Source organism: Sander lucioperca, chromosome 3 (genome assembly GCF_008315115.2).
Source record: "Sander lucioperca isolate FBNREF2018 chromosome 3, SLUC_FBN_1.2, whole genome shotgun sequence".
Lineage (NCBI taxonomy): Eukaryota > Metazoa > Chordata > Actinopteri > Perciformes > Percidae > Sander > Sander lucioperca.
The window spans coordinates 12,166,368-12,180,878 of record NC_050175.1 but is presented as its reverse complement, the minus strand read 5'-3'; the positions used below and the strand labels follow the sequence as shown (position 1 = coordinate 12,180,878).

The 14,511-nt window shown below is 39.6% G+C and overlaps 1 protein-coding gene across 6 annotated transcripts in view; it reads left to right on the top strand.

Moving 5' to 3' along the window:
- The first annotated feature begins 487 nt into the window (after positions 1-487).
- LOC116037573 (protein mono-ADP-ribosyltransferase PARP6) overlaps positions 488-14,511 on the top strand; it is a 23,154-nt gene continuing 9,130 nt past the window's right edge. Inside the window, exons 1-18 of one of the 6 annotated variants that reach the window (XM_035999286.1) lie at positions 489-769; positions 1,993-2,049; positions 2,176-2,333; positions 2,866-2,943; positions 5,951-6,045; positions 6,314-6,374; positions 6,580-6,670; positions 6,843-6,909; positions 7,158-7,307; positions 9,271-9,421; positions 9,883-10,014; positions 10,234-10,329; positions 10,651-10,743; positions 11,066-11,191; positions 11,451-11,516; positions 11,928-11,995; positions 13,269-13,317; positions 13,473-13,585. In XM_035999286.1, the coding sequence (XP_035855179.1) occupies positions 2,331-2,333; positions 2,866-2,943; positions 5,951-6,045; positions 6,314-6,374; positions 6,580-6,670; positions 6,843-6,909; positions 7,158-7,307; positions 9,271-9,421; positions 9,883-10,014; positions 10,234-10,329; positions 10,651-10,743; positions 11,066-11,191; positions 11,451-11,516; positions 11,928-11,995; positions 13,269-13,317; positions 13,473-13,585 (1,439 nt within the window). In that variant the 5' untranslated portion in view covers positions 489-769; positions 1,993-2,049; positions 2,176-2,330. Of the gene's footprint in view, positions 770-1,992; positions 2,050-2,175; positions 2,334-2,835; positions 2,944-5,950; positions 6,046-6,313; positions 6,375-6,579; positions 6,671-6,842; positions 6,910-7,157; positions 7,308-9,270; positions 9,422-9,882; positions 10,015-10,233; positions 10,330-10,650; positions 10,744-11,065; positions 11,192-11,450; positions 11,517-11,927; positions 11,996-13,268; positions 13,318-13,472; positions 13,586-14,511 lie in introns of those variants that run through there. The other 5 variants (XM_035999288.1, XM_035999289.1, XM_035999287.1 and 2 more) reach the window with 5 other exon arrangements.

Genomic DNA, 14,511 nt, shown 5'->3' with positions numbered 1-14,511 from the left:
TCTTCCTTCCTCTCCTGACTACAGCCACACACTTATCAGACAGTTGGCCTAACACCTGTTTACTCTTTAGGTCAGTTCAGTTAAATAGATACCTTGATATAATGAGGGTAAAGACTGATTAGCTCAAAAGCCTAATGGCCATTGTCTCACACATGCACACAATGACACAGTGTATCATAGTTTCAGGAGATGTGATTTTTTATGTAATGCTATATAATTTTTTAAGAACTGAAATATAACTTGTTATGCATTAAGACTCTTACAGGCTATATCAACCAGATGCTGCTTCCAAAGCATGATTGCAGAGTAACAGAAACTGACTTATGCAATCACACAAACACACAGGCAGACGCATATACATGAGCAGAGCCATTTTTCCTCCATTTTTCCTCTTGCTTCTCAGCAGCAGTGCAGTCAGCTGCAGGTCACATGACTGGCTTGCCTGGTCTCAGTGAGCATGCTCAGACCCCTCAGTGTTGTCAGGCAAAATATAAGACAGCAGTAGCAGCAGAGATCTGCAATAGATAAACACAGTCTCACACACACCAGCTGGATTGCTCGCAGACACACACCACAACTACAGAGGGACAGACGCTGTAGAATTAGAGAACTGTGGCTCCGACTTCTCTAATATTCTATTTTAATGGGCTTATTGTCATCTATCATTTCAGTGGAAAACAGCCACAGAGAAAGAAAGAGGCAGGTGTGCCCTTTAAGAGGGGGAGCAGCTGAGGCAAGGACGGCATCAGAGTCTCCATCCTCTGTGGAGGTAAGTGTGGATGGATGCGGTGGGGGTGCAGAGCATGGGGGGAGGGGGAAATCTGCCTGATTGCATCTGTGTTTGTGTTAAATATGATCAGAAAGCGGAATGGGGGCAATGGTGGTGTTGGTGTGTGTGGGGGGGAGGCAGTTTGTCGCGACTCTATTGGTATGTGAGACGACAGAGGATATGGGAATGGTGGGGAGTGGGGGTGGTGGAGGGGTGTAGATGCTAGCAGGGTTGAGGACATGGCAGGGCAGCATACATATAGAGACAAGGAGAGGAGCTGAAGTGGAAGATGATAATGACGGAAGAGCCTTGTTTAATAGGATGCAGTTGATGTCTGGAAGGGTGTTTTTGACAAGAAAGGAGCCAAACCGTAACACGGAAAAAAGGACAGAATGTCCACCATCAGGAGGAGAAAAACCACAGTATTATGATTATTTTGTGTAGACTGCATGTAGATAATGGCCCAATTAAGAGTAAGGATGAATAAAGTTACATTGGCGTTCCGTCTTTGTTTGCACGTCTAAGGATTCAGTGCTGATAAATGTAAAAAAAAAATCTTTATTATTTTGGTTTGACATGCACTAGACTGTAAATGACTGTAAATTGTAATTATTATACAAATGCTGCAGTGTAAAATATGCAACTCTGCATCCACAGCTTTAAGTCTTTTTGAAAGGGACATCATGCTCATTGTTTACATGTCTGACATAAAATGTGATGGTCCGCCATGAAATGCAGTGTACTGTAGCTGTCTCTGTTATGTCAGCGATGTTGTTTACCCTTGCAGTTTTTCTTCTGATTTTGTCATAATTTATCTCAAAATTTGGACCATATCAAATTCAAGATTTTTTTATTCCTCATCATGACAACTGTAACTATTAATTTATAGGCAACCATTATTTTATTATGTAAAATTCTTGAAGAATGAATAATCTAATCATTATTTTACTCAACACTGTGTGCCTACAATGTATTCGCTTTACGCTAACGCAGGAAATTAAATGGTGTTTCAAAGATTTATTTCATTTATTTGCCAGGCAAAATCAAAGACGTCAGTCTTACAATGCACTGACATCATTCGCTGAGCATCTATAAAGGTGTGCCATCATTTGGTGTTTCGGTGCTAATATATTAAGCTCCTAGAAAAACAAAACAAACAAAGAAATGGAGACACGCTGGGTACTGAACGTACAGCAAACATCTCCCACACACTCTCTCCACAGTGATTAACGCTGCTCTGAAAGGAAGCAGAGATGGCTGTTGCTAGGATACATGGCAAGGTGAAGTGCAGACCATTTAAAGAAAAGAATAGGAGGGCACCATTTACAAAGCATGGCATCACTGGAGATGGCCTCTTTGTTTCATGTTATCGTCCTTAGCTAAATTTTAATTTCTATTTCTCCCAGGATTTGTGGTTCTGAAGAGTGCAAGAAAGAGAGGTGGTCAGCCAAAGCTCTCCGGTTTTCTGTTCTCGTTCCTTCCACCTGGACATAGGCTGCAATGGTTGGCAGTATTCAAAGGCCCAAACCTGTCTGAGTGAGCCCTATGAACAGCAGACCCAATGGTAAGACAGCTAGCATTATATTGGTGTAATCACTACATTCGATTAAGCTGTATCATCCATTCATGGTTTTGTTTTAGAAAATGTTACATTTAGTAAAATGACATTGCTGTGGCTATTTTCCATAGACATTTGAATATTGTATTAGCTTAATCTAAGGATATGGAATAAGTGAAATACTGTAGGTTTGTGCAACAGGACCTGGGCGGTTTAGGTTTTGCTGGAAATGACAAGAGAAGTGGTTATTTTTCTAAAATAAATAGATATTTTGATTAACTCATCCCTTTTGATTGTAAGTTGAGTATTCTTTTGAAGGTTGGGTTTTGAGAATATCCTGTCTTTTGCAAATGAATCATGCCTCTTTGTCTCTCTCTTTGAGATGCCATATAAAGCAGTGTTTTGAAGCCCGGTGTTTTGAACGGGAGGCTAAATAGGGAGATGTGAGAAAGGATGTGAGATGAAAGGATGATAGAAAGAGGTTGCATTTTCTTTCCGCTTCACTATAATGGCCTTTTCACAATGTGTGGCCCCACAGGACATCAAAGGCCAGTGCTGGACAGACGAGGAGTCGGACGGGGAGAACGAGTCCGAACAGTTCCTGTATGGCATTCAGGTACAGCAGAAGCTCCTGTATTACCTTTCCTACATCAAATCTGTGTTTAATCTGGTGTTTGTCATTTTGTTTTCAATAATGATTCTCAGCAGCACTGTCTCATCGTTTTAATTTAACAATATAGTAATATCAAAAAATTGTTTTTTTTACAAATAAAATTATTTTAGTCCCAAACAACCTATAAAAGAGCTTTTGATAGGATGTGTTTTGCTGACTTACAAGTTCTACTGCTGTAACTTGTTGGCAGCAAATAAAGCACCTAATGATTGGACCATTTAACCATGAATAACCACTGCACCGAAAACCAGCCATTAGTTTTTAAGATTTTCAAAATATTGTCATAGACCTAGGTGTTGGTCAAGAGGAATTTTTGACTTGATGTTAGGGCCAGACAATAAGTCACCAAAATTATTTGGAATGATTATTTTGGGGAGTAGTTGTTGAGATATTTTGCTCTGGTAGTACACAACAGATGGACCGACTGACTGTGATTTCCATCTTAATGCATCCCTGCTGCATTTTAATTCATCTGAAGCAGTATATTCATTTAGAATGTAAAGCATTTGTCTTTTAGTTTTACAAGGTTCTGGGCTTGGTCTCAAATATGAATTTTTGCAAACTGACAAAACCAAATATGACTCAGGGGTGATTCTAGGATCAGTCCTTTAGGGGGGCTCAGCCCCTAATGAGAATGTGACATGGATATAGTGCGTGGCAAAAGTGTTAACCCCCCCTGCTAAATCAATAATTTCATTAGCCGATCATCTCTGAGCTAGCTACTGAACAACAACGTTAGCTAATGTTTTTTGACACTATTAACACTATGATGGAACTAAACCTGACACTTTATAAGTCACAGTAATAACGACCAATTTGACACAATGTTCTAACATTCAGCAATTTTAGTTGCTTACGTTTCAATTTGGGTTCTAATCTGAGTCATGAAATAACCAACTTCTTCTCTGGGGACTACCAACGTTAAACTTCACAACCACATTCCTGCTCTTCCTCTGAAAGATTAGTTAGAGTCTCAGCCAAAGACTACGTTTCTGTTAACCCTTAAAGGGTTAAAGGTGCATAGCATTGGCTACAGCGACACAAGATATTAAACGTGTTTCAAGCCATTTGAACCTGTAACTGTTTGTCGTCTGTCACTAACAGACAAGTTTGCAAACTCTAACTTGAAGCACTAAATTTGTTTTAAAAAAAAAGAAGTTTTTTATTATTATAATTTTTAGGAGGGCTGAAATGGGCTTGAGCCCCCCTAAAAAGGGTCTAAAATCGCCCATGAATATGACAAATTACCTCTAAAGTACAACACAGGTTTAGTACTATCACCCTATGCAACCTTAAGTATCAATCCCAAGCAACACTGTCAAATTAATTTCTGTGGCCGCCATTTTATGTATCGTCTCATCTCGTAAAGTTCAGTGCTTCACTTCCATATAAGATCTTAATCTGTTAGTCATCTTTTTTTATCTTCAAAGTCCTGTGATTGAAATGTAAATCCAGTCTGGGACTTAAAGCTCATTTCTATGCAGTCAGAGAACATGAAAGCAGCGGGGTGAAGATAAGGATGAAAGTGTAGGATCTGTTCTACACACTCAGCTGAGGAGATGAGAGTCTGACTTCAAGTCTAGACACCAGGAACACATACGACAAACTTAGGTCAACTATTATTATTAATACTTGCTATTTATGGAGGATAACCAAATGTGCTAAGGTAACTACAGAACGTATTAAATGACAGGATGTAAAACGATCACTGAAAAATGCCTAAAAATATACAGTAGGCCTACAGTTTTAGAAATGTACAAAAATCGTCCATCCTCTTTATCAAATGTCACATAATGTAACTCTGATTTTATTGCAAATATAAATTGTGCTTGATGTTGGATCAGATCTAGGAATGGCATACCATTACTAATAATTTAATGATGTGCAAGTGCCACGAGAGTGTGGTTGAAGAGATCAGAGATTGAGTAGCACAGCTGATTTGAAAATAAAGAAAGAAATTGATTTGATTAAAACAATGTGAACATATTGAGTCAGCTGTAACACCTGAACACTACAGTATGTGTTGCGATTGAGAGTGGGTTAAAAAGAACTAGTTAGCAAGTGAGCAGAGAGGTCTGAATAGCTAAAAGCAATGGATGAATACATTGTTAGCTAAAAGCAATGGATGAATGGTTGAAATAGAAAGCTTAAACAGTTTAAATAGTTAGGTAATTATAATGGATACATTTATCTTACTAAAAGCAATGAATGAATGGTTGATACAGTATAAAAACATTCATTAAACATTGCTGTAACAAAATCTACTTTTATATAGTACATTTTCTTAAATAACATCCAGTTTGAAATAATCTTTAAATTAAAATTTTGAAGCTGCTAAGATTTACTTCCATGCTATGATTTTCACTCATATAACACATACTGTATAACCACTTGGTCTCTTACCACGGATACAATATTAAAGTCTGCACAATCTGTAGATGAACAAGCTCTCGAATGTCCAGGACAATAAGCCTAAAAGCTACCATCACTGTAATGTACTGTACTGCCTAGATATGGTCTCCTCTCCTGCTGGGAAAATCTTATTACATTTCACAATGCTCGTTTAATATTCACAATTCTTAATGGATTTATTATTAGCACCTCCCCCACTTTACCACATTCATCACTCAGAAACATGTTCAGGATAGATTAGTTGTCCCAAGTAGGAAAATATTTTTCGGCCAGACAGCTTCTACAGTTTTGTAACAATTAGAAAATTTGCCTTTGGCTAACACTGGCACACTTACAGTGATGTTGATCAATGTGTATTGTCCCTAAAAATCAATCAATCAATAGATGAACGCATTTGGAACGTGACAGGTGGCTTCACTGAAGGGTACTTAAATTCATCTGAGAGGCCTGTGGGGGTACTTCAGACAAAGGGTTGGAAGCCACTGTAGCATGTCCTGTGCTGTGATTGTGACCAGTGTTAATATACTGCTTGTTACAGGGGAGCTGTGCTGCTGACCTGTACCGCCACCCTCAACTGGATGCAGATATTGAGGCAGTAAAAGACATCTACACTGACAGTGCTGTCTCTGTTAGGTACAGCACAGATACACAGAAAAACACACACACACACACACACACACACACACACACACACACACACACACACACACACACACACACACACTGTTTAAGTCATATTTTGAAAAATCTTGGCACATTTTAAAGATATTATGTGGCAAAATAGGAAAAAAAAAAACATATTTTTTCCCTCAATGGATAATGTGTTTAAAGGGTTGGAGTGTAATGAATCCCATTACTTATGATAAATGAACTGTTTCTGTTGTTGTTTATCTCTGAACAGGGAGTATGGAACCATTGATGACGTGGACATCGATCTTCATATTAACATCGGTTTTTTAGATGTGAGTCAGCATTCCTCTTTGTCTGCACACACCTCCTCCTTCTTTCCCCATTACTATTCCAACGTTGACATTTTGCAAAGTAACACATAATTTATAATGCATTGTGTGCTCATTATTTATTCATGCAATGAGAAATGGCCCTAATTAGGATGCTAACTCTGTATATTTGTGTGTATGTGTGTATGTGTGTGTGTGTCTGAATCAGGAGGAGGTTGCGACAGCTTGGAAAGTTATCAGAACAGAGCCCATTATTCTGAGACTGCGCTTTTCTCTTTCTCAGTACCTCGATGGACCTGGTGAGTAAAGATGTCAGTGTGGATGTTGGTTTTCTGGGAGGGACTTTAGGTATTTGTGCCACTCACTGAGCGTAGGAGGTGAGTACAATATGTGCTATACAAGAGGGAGAGTGAAAGAACGAGTCTGTGTTTGTCTGTGCCCTGTGTGATAATGTTAGTCATCTTTACTCAGAGCCGTCAGTAGAAGTGTTCCAGCCCTCCAATAAAGAAGGCTTTAGCCTGGGCCTGCAGCTCAAAAAGTAAGTCAGCACCTATAATGTTTTATAGTGAAATCGTACATCGTGTATTTCATACAGTATTCTAACCTCAGATTATGCACAACCAAATATGCTGCATCAGAAATACAAATCACTCATTCGATTTTTGGTTGACTAATCCAGTCGCACAAAATAATAATGCACACCAGCAACAAAATAGCATAATTCACCGCCTGCCAGGTTCACTCGCATTTCTTCCTGCTCGACTCTCCTTATTTGTAACATGGCAGGATCCTGAGCACGTTCACCTCACAGCAGTGGAAGCACCTCAGTAATGAGTTCCTCAAGGCCCAGCAGGAGAAGAGGCACAGCTGGTTCAAAGCCGGAGGAACCATCAAGAAGTTCCGAGCCGGACTCAGTATCTTCTCCCCCATACCCAAGTAGGTCTCGCTCACACTGTGCATCTCTTTCAAGGCATCTACGCAACCTTGCCTATGTTTCAAATACAGCTTGCTGCATACATCTTAGGCTTGCAATTGACACTCCAATCCAGGGTAAATGTAAGATGTGAGTCATGATTTGAAACAAATTTGGCCAATGATAATACAATGTTTCCAAGCGTCTGCAATTACTCAAGGAGAAGATTAATTAACCTCAAGTACAGAAAACAATTAGGCTATTTTTGGTGTTATTTTGGCATCTGCTGTATGATTTTGCAGTTCTTCTTGTGCCTGTAACACAAGTGAAAGGATTTTTTTAATAAGAAAATGTGCTTTCTTATGTTGTCACAAAGGTTTTCAGGAAGGAATGCCATAGATCAAGTTCATCCATAACAAATGGGTGGTATTTATCATTTAGAAAAAGCTTATTATTGCTTATGGAGTTTAATTTTTAAAGAATTAGAGGATATTGTGCCCTCCTAGTTCAGTTCATTGTGTTCTTAACTCCTCATTCTGCAGACGCCTTTACCAGTAAATATTTTGTTTCACAGGGAATGATGTCTAGAGTGTGTGTTTTCTTTGTATTTTCTATTTTATTTATTGCTTCCATATTGTGTTTCTATTTAATGTCTTTCTTTTTCACTCTTTTGTGAATCATGTTGTGATGTCTAATCTAGAAAGGTGCTATATGAATACATTTACGTAATTACATACAAGCAAGATATTTTCCCCCAAGACTGAAGATTTCTGTTGGAAGATAGTGATGAAAATACTTTGAGAAGGTCTGTCTGTGAAAGATAAACTGTAGCAAAGAAGACAAGCAGGGAAACGGAACCTCTGACATTGCATGTTGCAGATTGACTTAAATTCAATTTTTGACACACTCAAACAATTCCCCAAGGGGGGAAGTACTCTTCTCGGCCCCTGTCTTACTCCGGGATGCTTTGACAGTTATGGGTGCACAGAGATTAAATCTCAGCCCACTCGATGGAGGTCAGCCTCACTAACTACTAGGCTGTCTTGACATCCTCACAACTTGACAGGAATCTCATGTCAAGAGTGTACATGGATATTGTCCTTAGAGGGATAGTGGAAGTGAACACTGGTTCTTGTATATTAACAGTTAGTGACTTGAGGTACTGCCCAAACAGATTTCAGTTGTCAGAGGTAGTATAATCTGCTTTGATTGGCTTGAGAGAAAAATATAGCCCACCTTTGCAAAGGTAATTCTCAAGCTGTAGGTGGAGATACTCAGATGGGGGGTGGTGTATTCTAATAATAATAATAATTTATACTTGTATTAATCCCGCAAGGGAAATTACAATGTTTTTTCACTCTGTTGTTAGAATACACATTACACACAGGCCTGAAATACACACACATGCTCAGTACCTATACCTGCACTAATGGAGATATGTCAGAGTGAGGGGGCTGCAGCTGTCGATGGACAGGCGCTCCGAGCAGTTGGGGGTTCGGTACATTGCTCAAGAGCACCTTGGCAGTGCCCAGGAGGTGAACTGGCACTTCTCCAGCTACCAGTCCAGCACCATACTTCGGTCTGTATGGGGACTTGAACCTGCATGTGACATATGTGATTTGTTGAATCCCATGTTTTCTGATCTAGACAGCCCACAAAAAAACGTATTTCTTGGTTTGTGGGTTGGTACTCCACATACCCAAAATGTGAGTTTTTTTTGTAATGTGTCTACTTTAACACATTGCAGTCTTGCCATGCATGATTACAGCTGAGGAGATGTTGCAAATGATATCATTAGTAGTTAAGATTGTATTCAAAGCTACATTATAATAATACATTCTAAAATGTCTGATTTGGCCTTTAAAGCCAAACCCTCCACTATGTCCTCTCTACAAAGACATGGACAGCATCAACATTAGCATTTTCTCATCATAGAAAAATGGTTGATGAAGTGATATGCATGAATTGTGTTTTGCTTTTTTCTAGGTCTCCAAGTTTTCCTTTGATCCAAGACACAGTTTTAAAAGGGAAGCTGAGCGTCCCTGAGCTGAGAGTGACCCGCCTGATGAACCGCTCTATCTCATGTACCATGAAGAACCCCAAAGGGGAGCTCTTCAGCTATCCACCAAACAGCCAGGTCAGTGCCAGTCTGGACAAATCAGCACACCCACATCTCTCAGATTTGGAGTCAGATACCTCTCAGTTTAAATTTGAATTTGCTGCATTAACAATGTTCCACTGTCCTCCCACCTATTTGTCTTTAACATGTCTCACTCACACATGTCAAGTTGTGGTCATAGTGTTTTTGTCACAACTCTGAGGCTCTAAACTTCGCACTCCTTACATTTGTTACACTGCTGATGTAGAAACTCATGACGCTATAAGGAGTTCAAAATAATCCACACTTCTACAAAATGTTGATGACGAATGCTGTTTTAAGGCACTGTATGTTGTTCTTTTCTGCTCTGTGATCCACTCTGACCCTTTTCTCAGTCACCTGCCACCTGCACTGTTCCCACCTGAGCCTTTCCTTACCCCTACCACAACATGGCTTGTGCTCCGTTTCCCATAATGCTTTGTCTTCACTTGACTCATCAGACTGTGGCTGTCCCGGCGGCCAGGGCCCCTGCGCAGATTACCACGAGGCAGCTGATTGAATTGTTTTTCTCATCCCAGGCGGGCGGCCACTGCAAGAACATCCCTACCTTGGAGTATGGCTTCTTAGTGCAGGTTAGACCTCAAGGAGATATGACTATCTGCTGGTAGCTGGCAGTGACAAGGGGTGGGGCCCACAGTGCATTGTTGTGCTAGGACAGGTTTAGCCAATCGTAACTGCAGAACAAAATTGTAGTTTTGTGACAATTCTGCTGGCAAACTAGTCATTATTCCTTAATATGGCAGTTCTTCTGGTGGAAGTGATAACTGGGAACACCACTTTTCTCCAAACAGATAATGAAGTACTCGGAGCAGAGGATCCCCACACTCAACGAGTACTGTGTGGTGTGTGACGAACAGCACGTCTTTCAGAACGGATCCATGCTGAAGGTATCAGAGATGAAAAAGAGAAACATACTGTATAGACTGAGAAACCATTCCATATTGGTTTAAAAAAACAAAACATTATGAAAAGCATGTTTGTGTTGTTTTATCTCTCTAATAACCCTGTTAGTGGAAAATCTACTGATCATAGTGGATTTTCTGCAATCGTAGTTTGGAGGTAGCAAGATATAGAGTGAGAGAGAGAGTGTCAGTATGTGTGTGCATGAATGTTTTTGTGTAGATATGTAATACACGTTGAAATGACTGAATGAATATTTTTATACCTCTTTTGTCTGTACGTGTGTGTGTGTGTGCGTTTATATATAGCCGGCTGTGTGCACCAGGGAGCTGTGTGTGTTCTCCTTCTACACTCTGGGTGTGATGTCCGGAGCTGCAGAGGAAGTGGCCACTGGAGCAGAGGTGACAACAACACAACACATAGTATATGATATAATACAGATTATTTGTATTTTTTTTTTTTTTTCCTCCAATAATGAATTCTTATTTCCCCCAAATTCTCTTTGGATTTTAGATTAAAGGAAAAAGTCTAACGTATATGTAAGAAAACCAAAACACAAGCGTCAAACACTGACACACGTGATGACGTTCATTTCTGATTATTTGTAGTTTCTACGTGGTATCGGAACTGAGGCCGGTTCTTCTCAATAAAAGCATCAAAATGAGCCGATGACAGCGTCACATAAAGGCAGAAAATGTTAATGTAAAATCACTCTCTCCGCAGGTAGTGGACCTACTTGTGGCTATGTGTCGAGCTGCTCTCGAGTCTCCCCGTAAGAGCATCATCTTTGAGCCGTACCCATCAGTTGTTGACCCCAACGACCCCAAGACTCTGGCCTTCAACCCAAAGGTCAGCATCCTCACTGCTAGAATCGTGATTACTAATTAAATCAATACGCACATTTCATTCCAAGATGACATATCCATTTGTGAAACACAACTCCTACACCTCCTAGTGCAATGAGTATTTTCTTTTTTCAAAGGACGCATTTAGAAATCGTAACAATATTTCAGCAAACCTTTTACCTCTACAAGTGATTTTAGATGTCTGTATGTTGTTCCCTCTCTCATTGCATACAATGGATGTTTGGCTCAACCGATGAACACAGAAGAAGAATTATGAGAGACTGCAGAAAGCATTGGACAGCGTCATGTCTATTCGGGAAATGACCCAGGTACAAGGAAGAGATGGGAGGGAAAGAATCGAAGGGCTACAGTACAGTTAGGCTTGATGTATAATGTTTAAGCTATAATCTAAAGGTTTTTTTAGTTTATATAAGATCATGACTCTATGTCCACCCCATGACTGAAAATGTCCATTGCAAAGTCCTGTATTAAGTGGACTGTTTGAGCAGCATGGGTGGGGTCTTTGTTCATCAAAGTGACAGTTGTTGCTGATTAGTTTATCTTCTCTATTGCTCTTCTTTACTCTTTTTTTTATATTACTTGTTTACCCACTGTGGCTTGACTGCATCTGTACTATATATAAAACACATCATAAGACTGTATCTGAACACTTGCTCATTTGGCTTTGAAAAAAAAAAAACCCTGAAAACTGAAACACATTCTTGATTATGCTTTTCCAGGGCTCATATCTAGAGATCAAGAAACAGATGGACAAACTTGACCCTTTGGCCCATCCCCTGCTACAGTGGTGAGTAAAGAGTATCTGTTCCAAAAAATGGATTTATTCTGCTTTGCATGCTAAAGTAATAATCTTGAATAATTAATTTTATTAAATGTCTGTTATGTCATATAACACCTAACGAGGTAACACAATTGTGATTGAGCCTATGACCTACCTTTGAAAGCCCTTGCATTATGCATTTGCAGTATTACGAACTGGGTGTCTGTGGCAACATTCCCTGGAAAAATCAAAAGCAGCGTACAGTTAGTGATGCAGAGACTGTAGGCGGAGCTAATGCAAAAGACTTGCTTTTCAACTCACTTGTGTGTGAAGCAACTGCCAACTGACTGATGTCACACACTGTTTGGATCTCTGGGAAAGTGAGATCCAAAAACACTTATCGCCATAGGTGCCGCAAAAGAGAATGAAATGGAGATCTTTGAGAGTTGACTTAATTTCAGAAAATAATATAGCGCACTGCCAACAACAACACTGAGACACTTGAGTAGACCATTGCTGTTGTTAATGTTATTAGTTACACCCGTGTTTTTCGTACTTTGACAAGTCAAAATGTCTGCTGGGAAAAAAGTCCTATTGTGGTTTAAGCAAAATAGTAGCCATGGCTGTAACAAAGAGGTTATTATTATAAAGAGGTTATTATTATAACACACACACACACACACACACACACACACACACACACACACACACACACACACACACACACACACACACACACACACACACACACACACACACACACACACACACACACACACACACACACACACACACACATAAACTACTACAGTATCAAAGGTAAAAGTACTGATTATGCAGAATCGCTCCTATTTAAAGTGTTATATTATTATACAATATTATATTATGCAGTTTTTATCACAGAAGTAGAAAAAAAGGAAATGCAAGTACCAAAAAACTGTACTTAGGAACAATACAGAGGTAAATGTAGTTAGTTACTTTCCACCACTGATTGTGACAAATTGTGCAGCTTTATTAAAGGTGTTTTGCCAACAGGTTCTTCGGCATGTATTTAATTATACAGTAGATAATGAGTTTGTGTGTAGTGTATAGCTTAGGTTGTGTTTGTAGGTGTCATTTTGGTATGACTTTTGCTCGTTCAGAAATGCCGTAAATAAGCTCCATTTATAAGAAAATGTTCTGAACCTCACTAATCTCTTAACCTTGGTTACGGCCCTGGTGGTAGCACAATGGCTGGTACTTTAAATTCTGTTGTACCTTAATTGATTTATGTTTTGATCTTCTCTCTGTCTTTTTGCAGGATTATTTCCAGTAACAGGTCTCATATCGTCAAGCTGCCTCTGAGTAGGGTAGGGAACCAGAATGACATCCCCTCAAGTGTTCTATATCAAATTCATTTCTTATTACTGCATTATTATGTCATTGAATGGTTCATACTCACTCTGTATCTGTCTGTTTGTCTCTCTCTTGCTCTCACTTGTCCCGTATGATCTCATTGTGATAGCAACTGAAATTCATGCACACCTCCCACCAGTTCCTGCTGCTCAGCAGCCCCCCGGCAAAGGAGGCTCGTTTTCGCACTGCCAAGAAGCTATATGGCAGCACCTTCGCCTTCCAGTGAGTCCACGTCGTTCCCCTCATTAACTGACACATCATTCATAGTATCGAAACTCAGTGTTTTCATCGAATGGCTACTTTGAAGCTTATAGCTCATAAAGCTACAGTTACAGAGTTGAAATCATTTAGGCTGTTATAAAATATCGGAAAACAATTTGTTGTTATTATATTCTTAAGCTTGTAGCTGTTGGGCAAATATAATTTGAGAAATCACTTGCTGTAAATAATTGATCTGCAATCAAGCACAGTCACTAAAATACATGCATAATTAAGCGTTACAGCGGTACACTCTGTCAACATGAACACGTCTCAGTGTCTCGCCTGGTCATTATGTTGCGGATGGAGGAAGCACTCCAGCAGATTTTTATGGGACCATAACAAACGGCAAAGAGCAGTGGCCATTCTCTTGGACCGAGAAACCACCTTGCTAAGCCAGCACACGGAGCCAGCAGTATCTGTGAGATTGAGATTTGTACTGTAGCAGATGGGGCTTTGCTGAATATTTTAGATACACACGGCCCATCTGGGCACTCACAGGGTGTAGCTAACACATGAGCAGTGCCTACAGTCTCTCTTCATTCTGGTTAATACTACAAATTGAATAATTCTCAACAGGAAATGCCAAATTTGTATGTAAGCTTGGCTGCCATCATTTTATACTGACATAAATAGAAACATAGAAGTTTAATGCCAAAATGCGAGATTTAGACAGGAATCCACACTTTGATCAAGTGAAATTAAGAACTGATCCGTGTTTATTTATTAGACTGTGGGAACAAGAACTCTATACTGCTTTGAAAATAGTTTTAAATAACAGCACCCATGACACTGCTGTGACTGTTGTATTTTATTTGAATACAGTCCAGATAACTGCACTGGGAGACATATTTAAATAACCCATCCTGTGCTGAAAGACAGCAGTGATG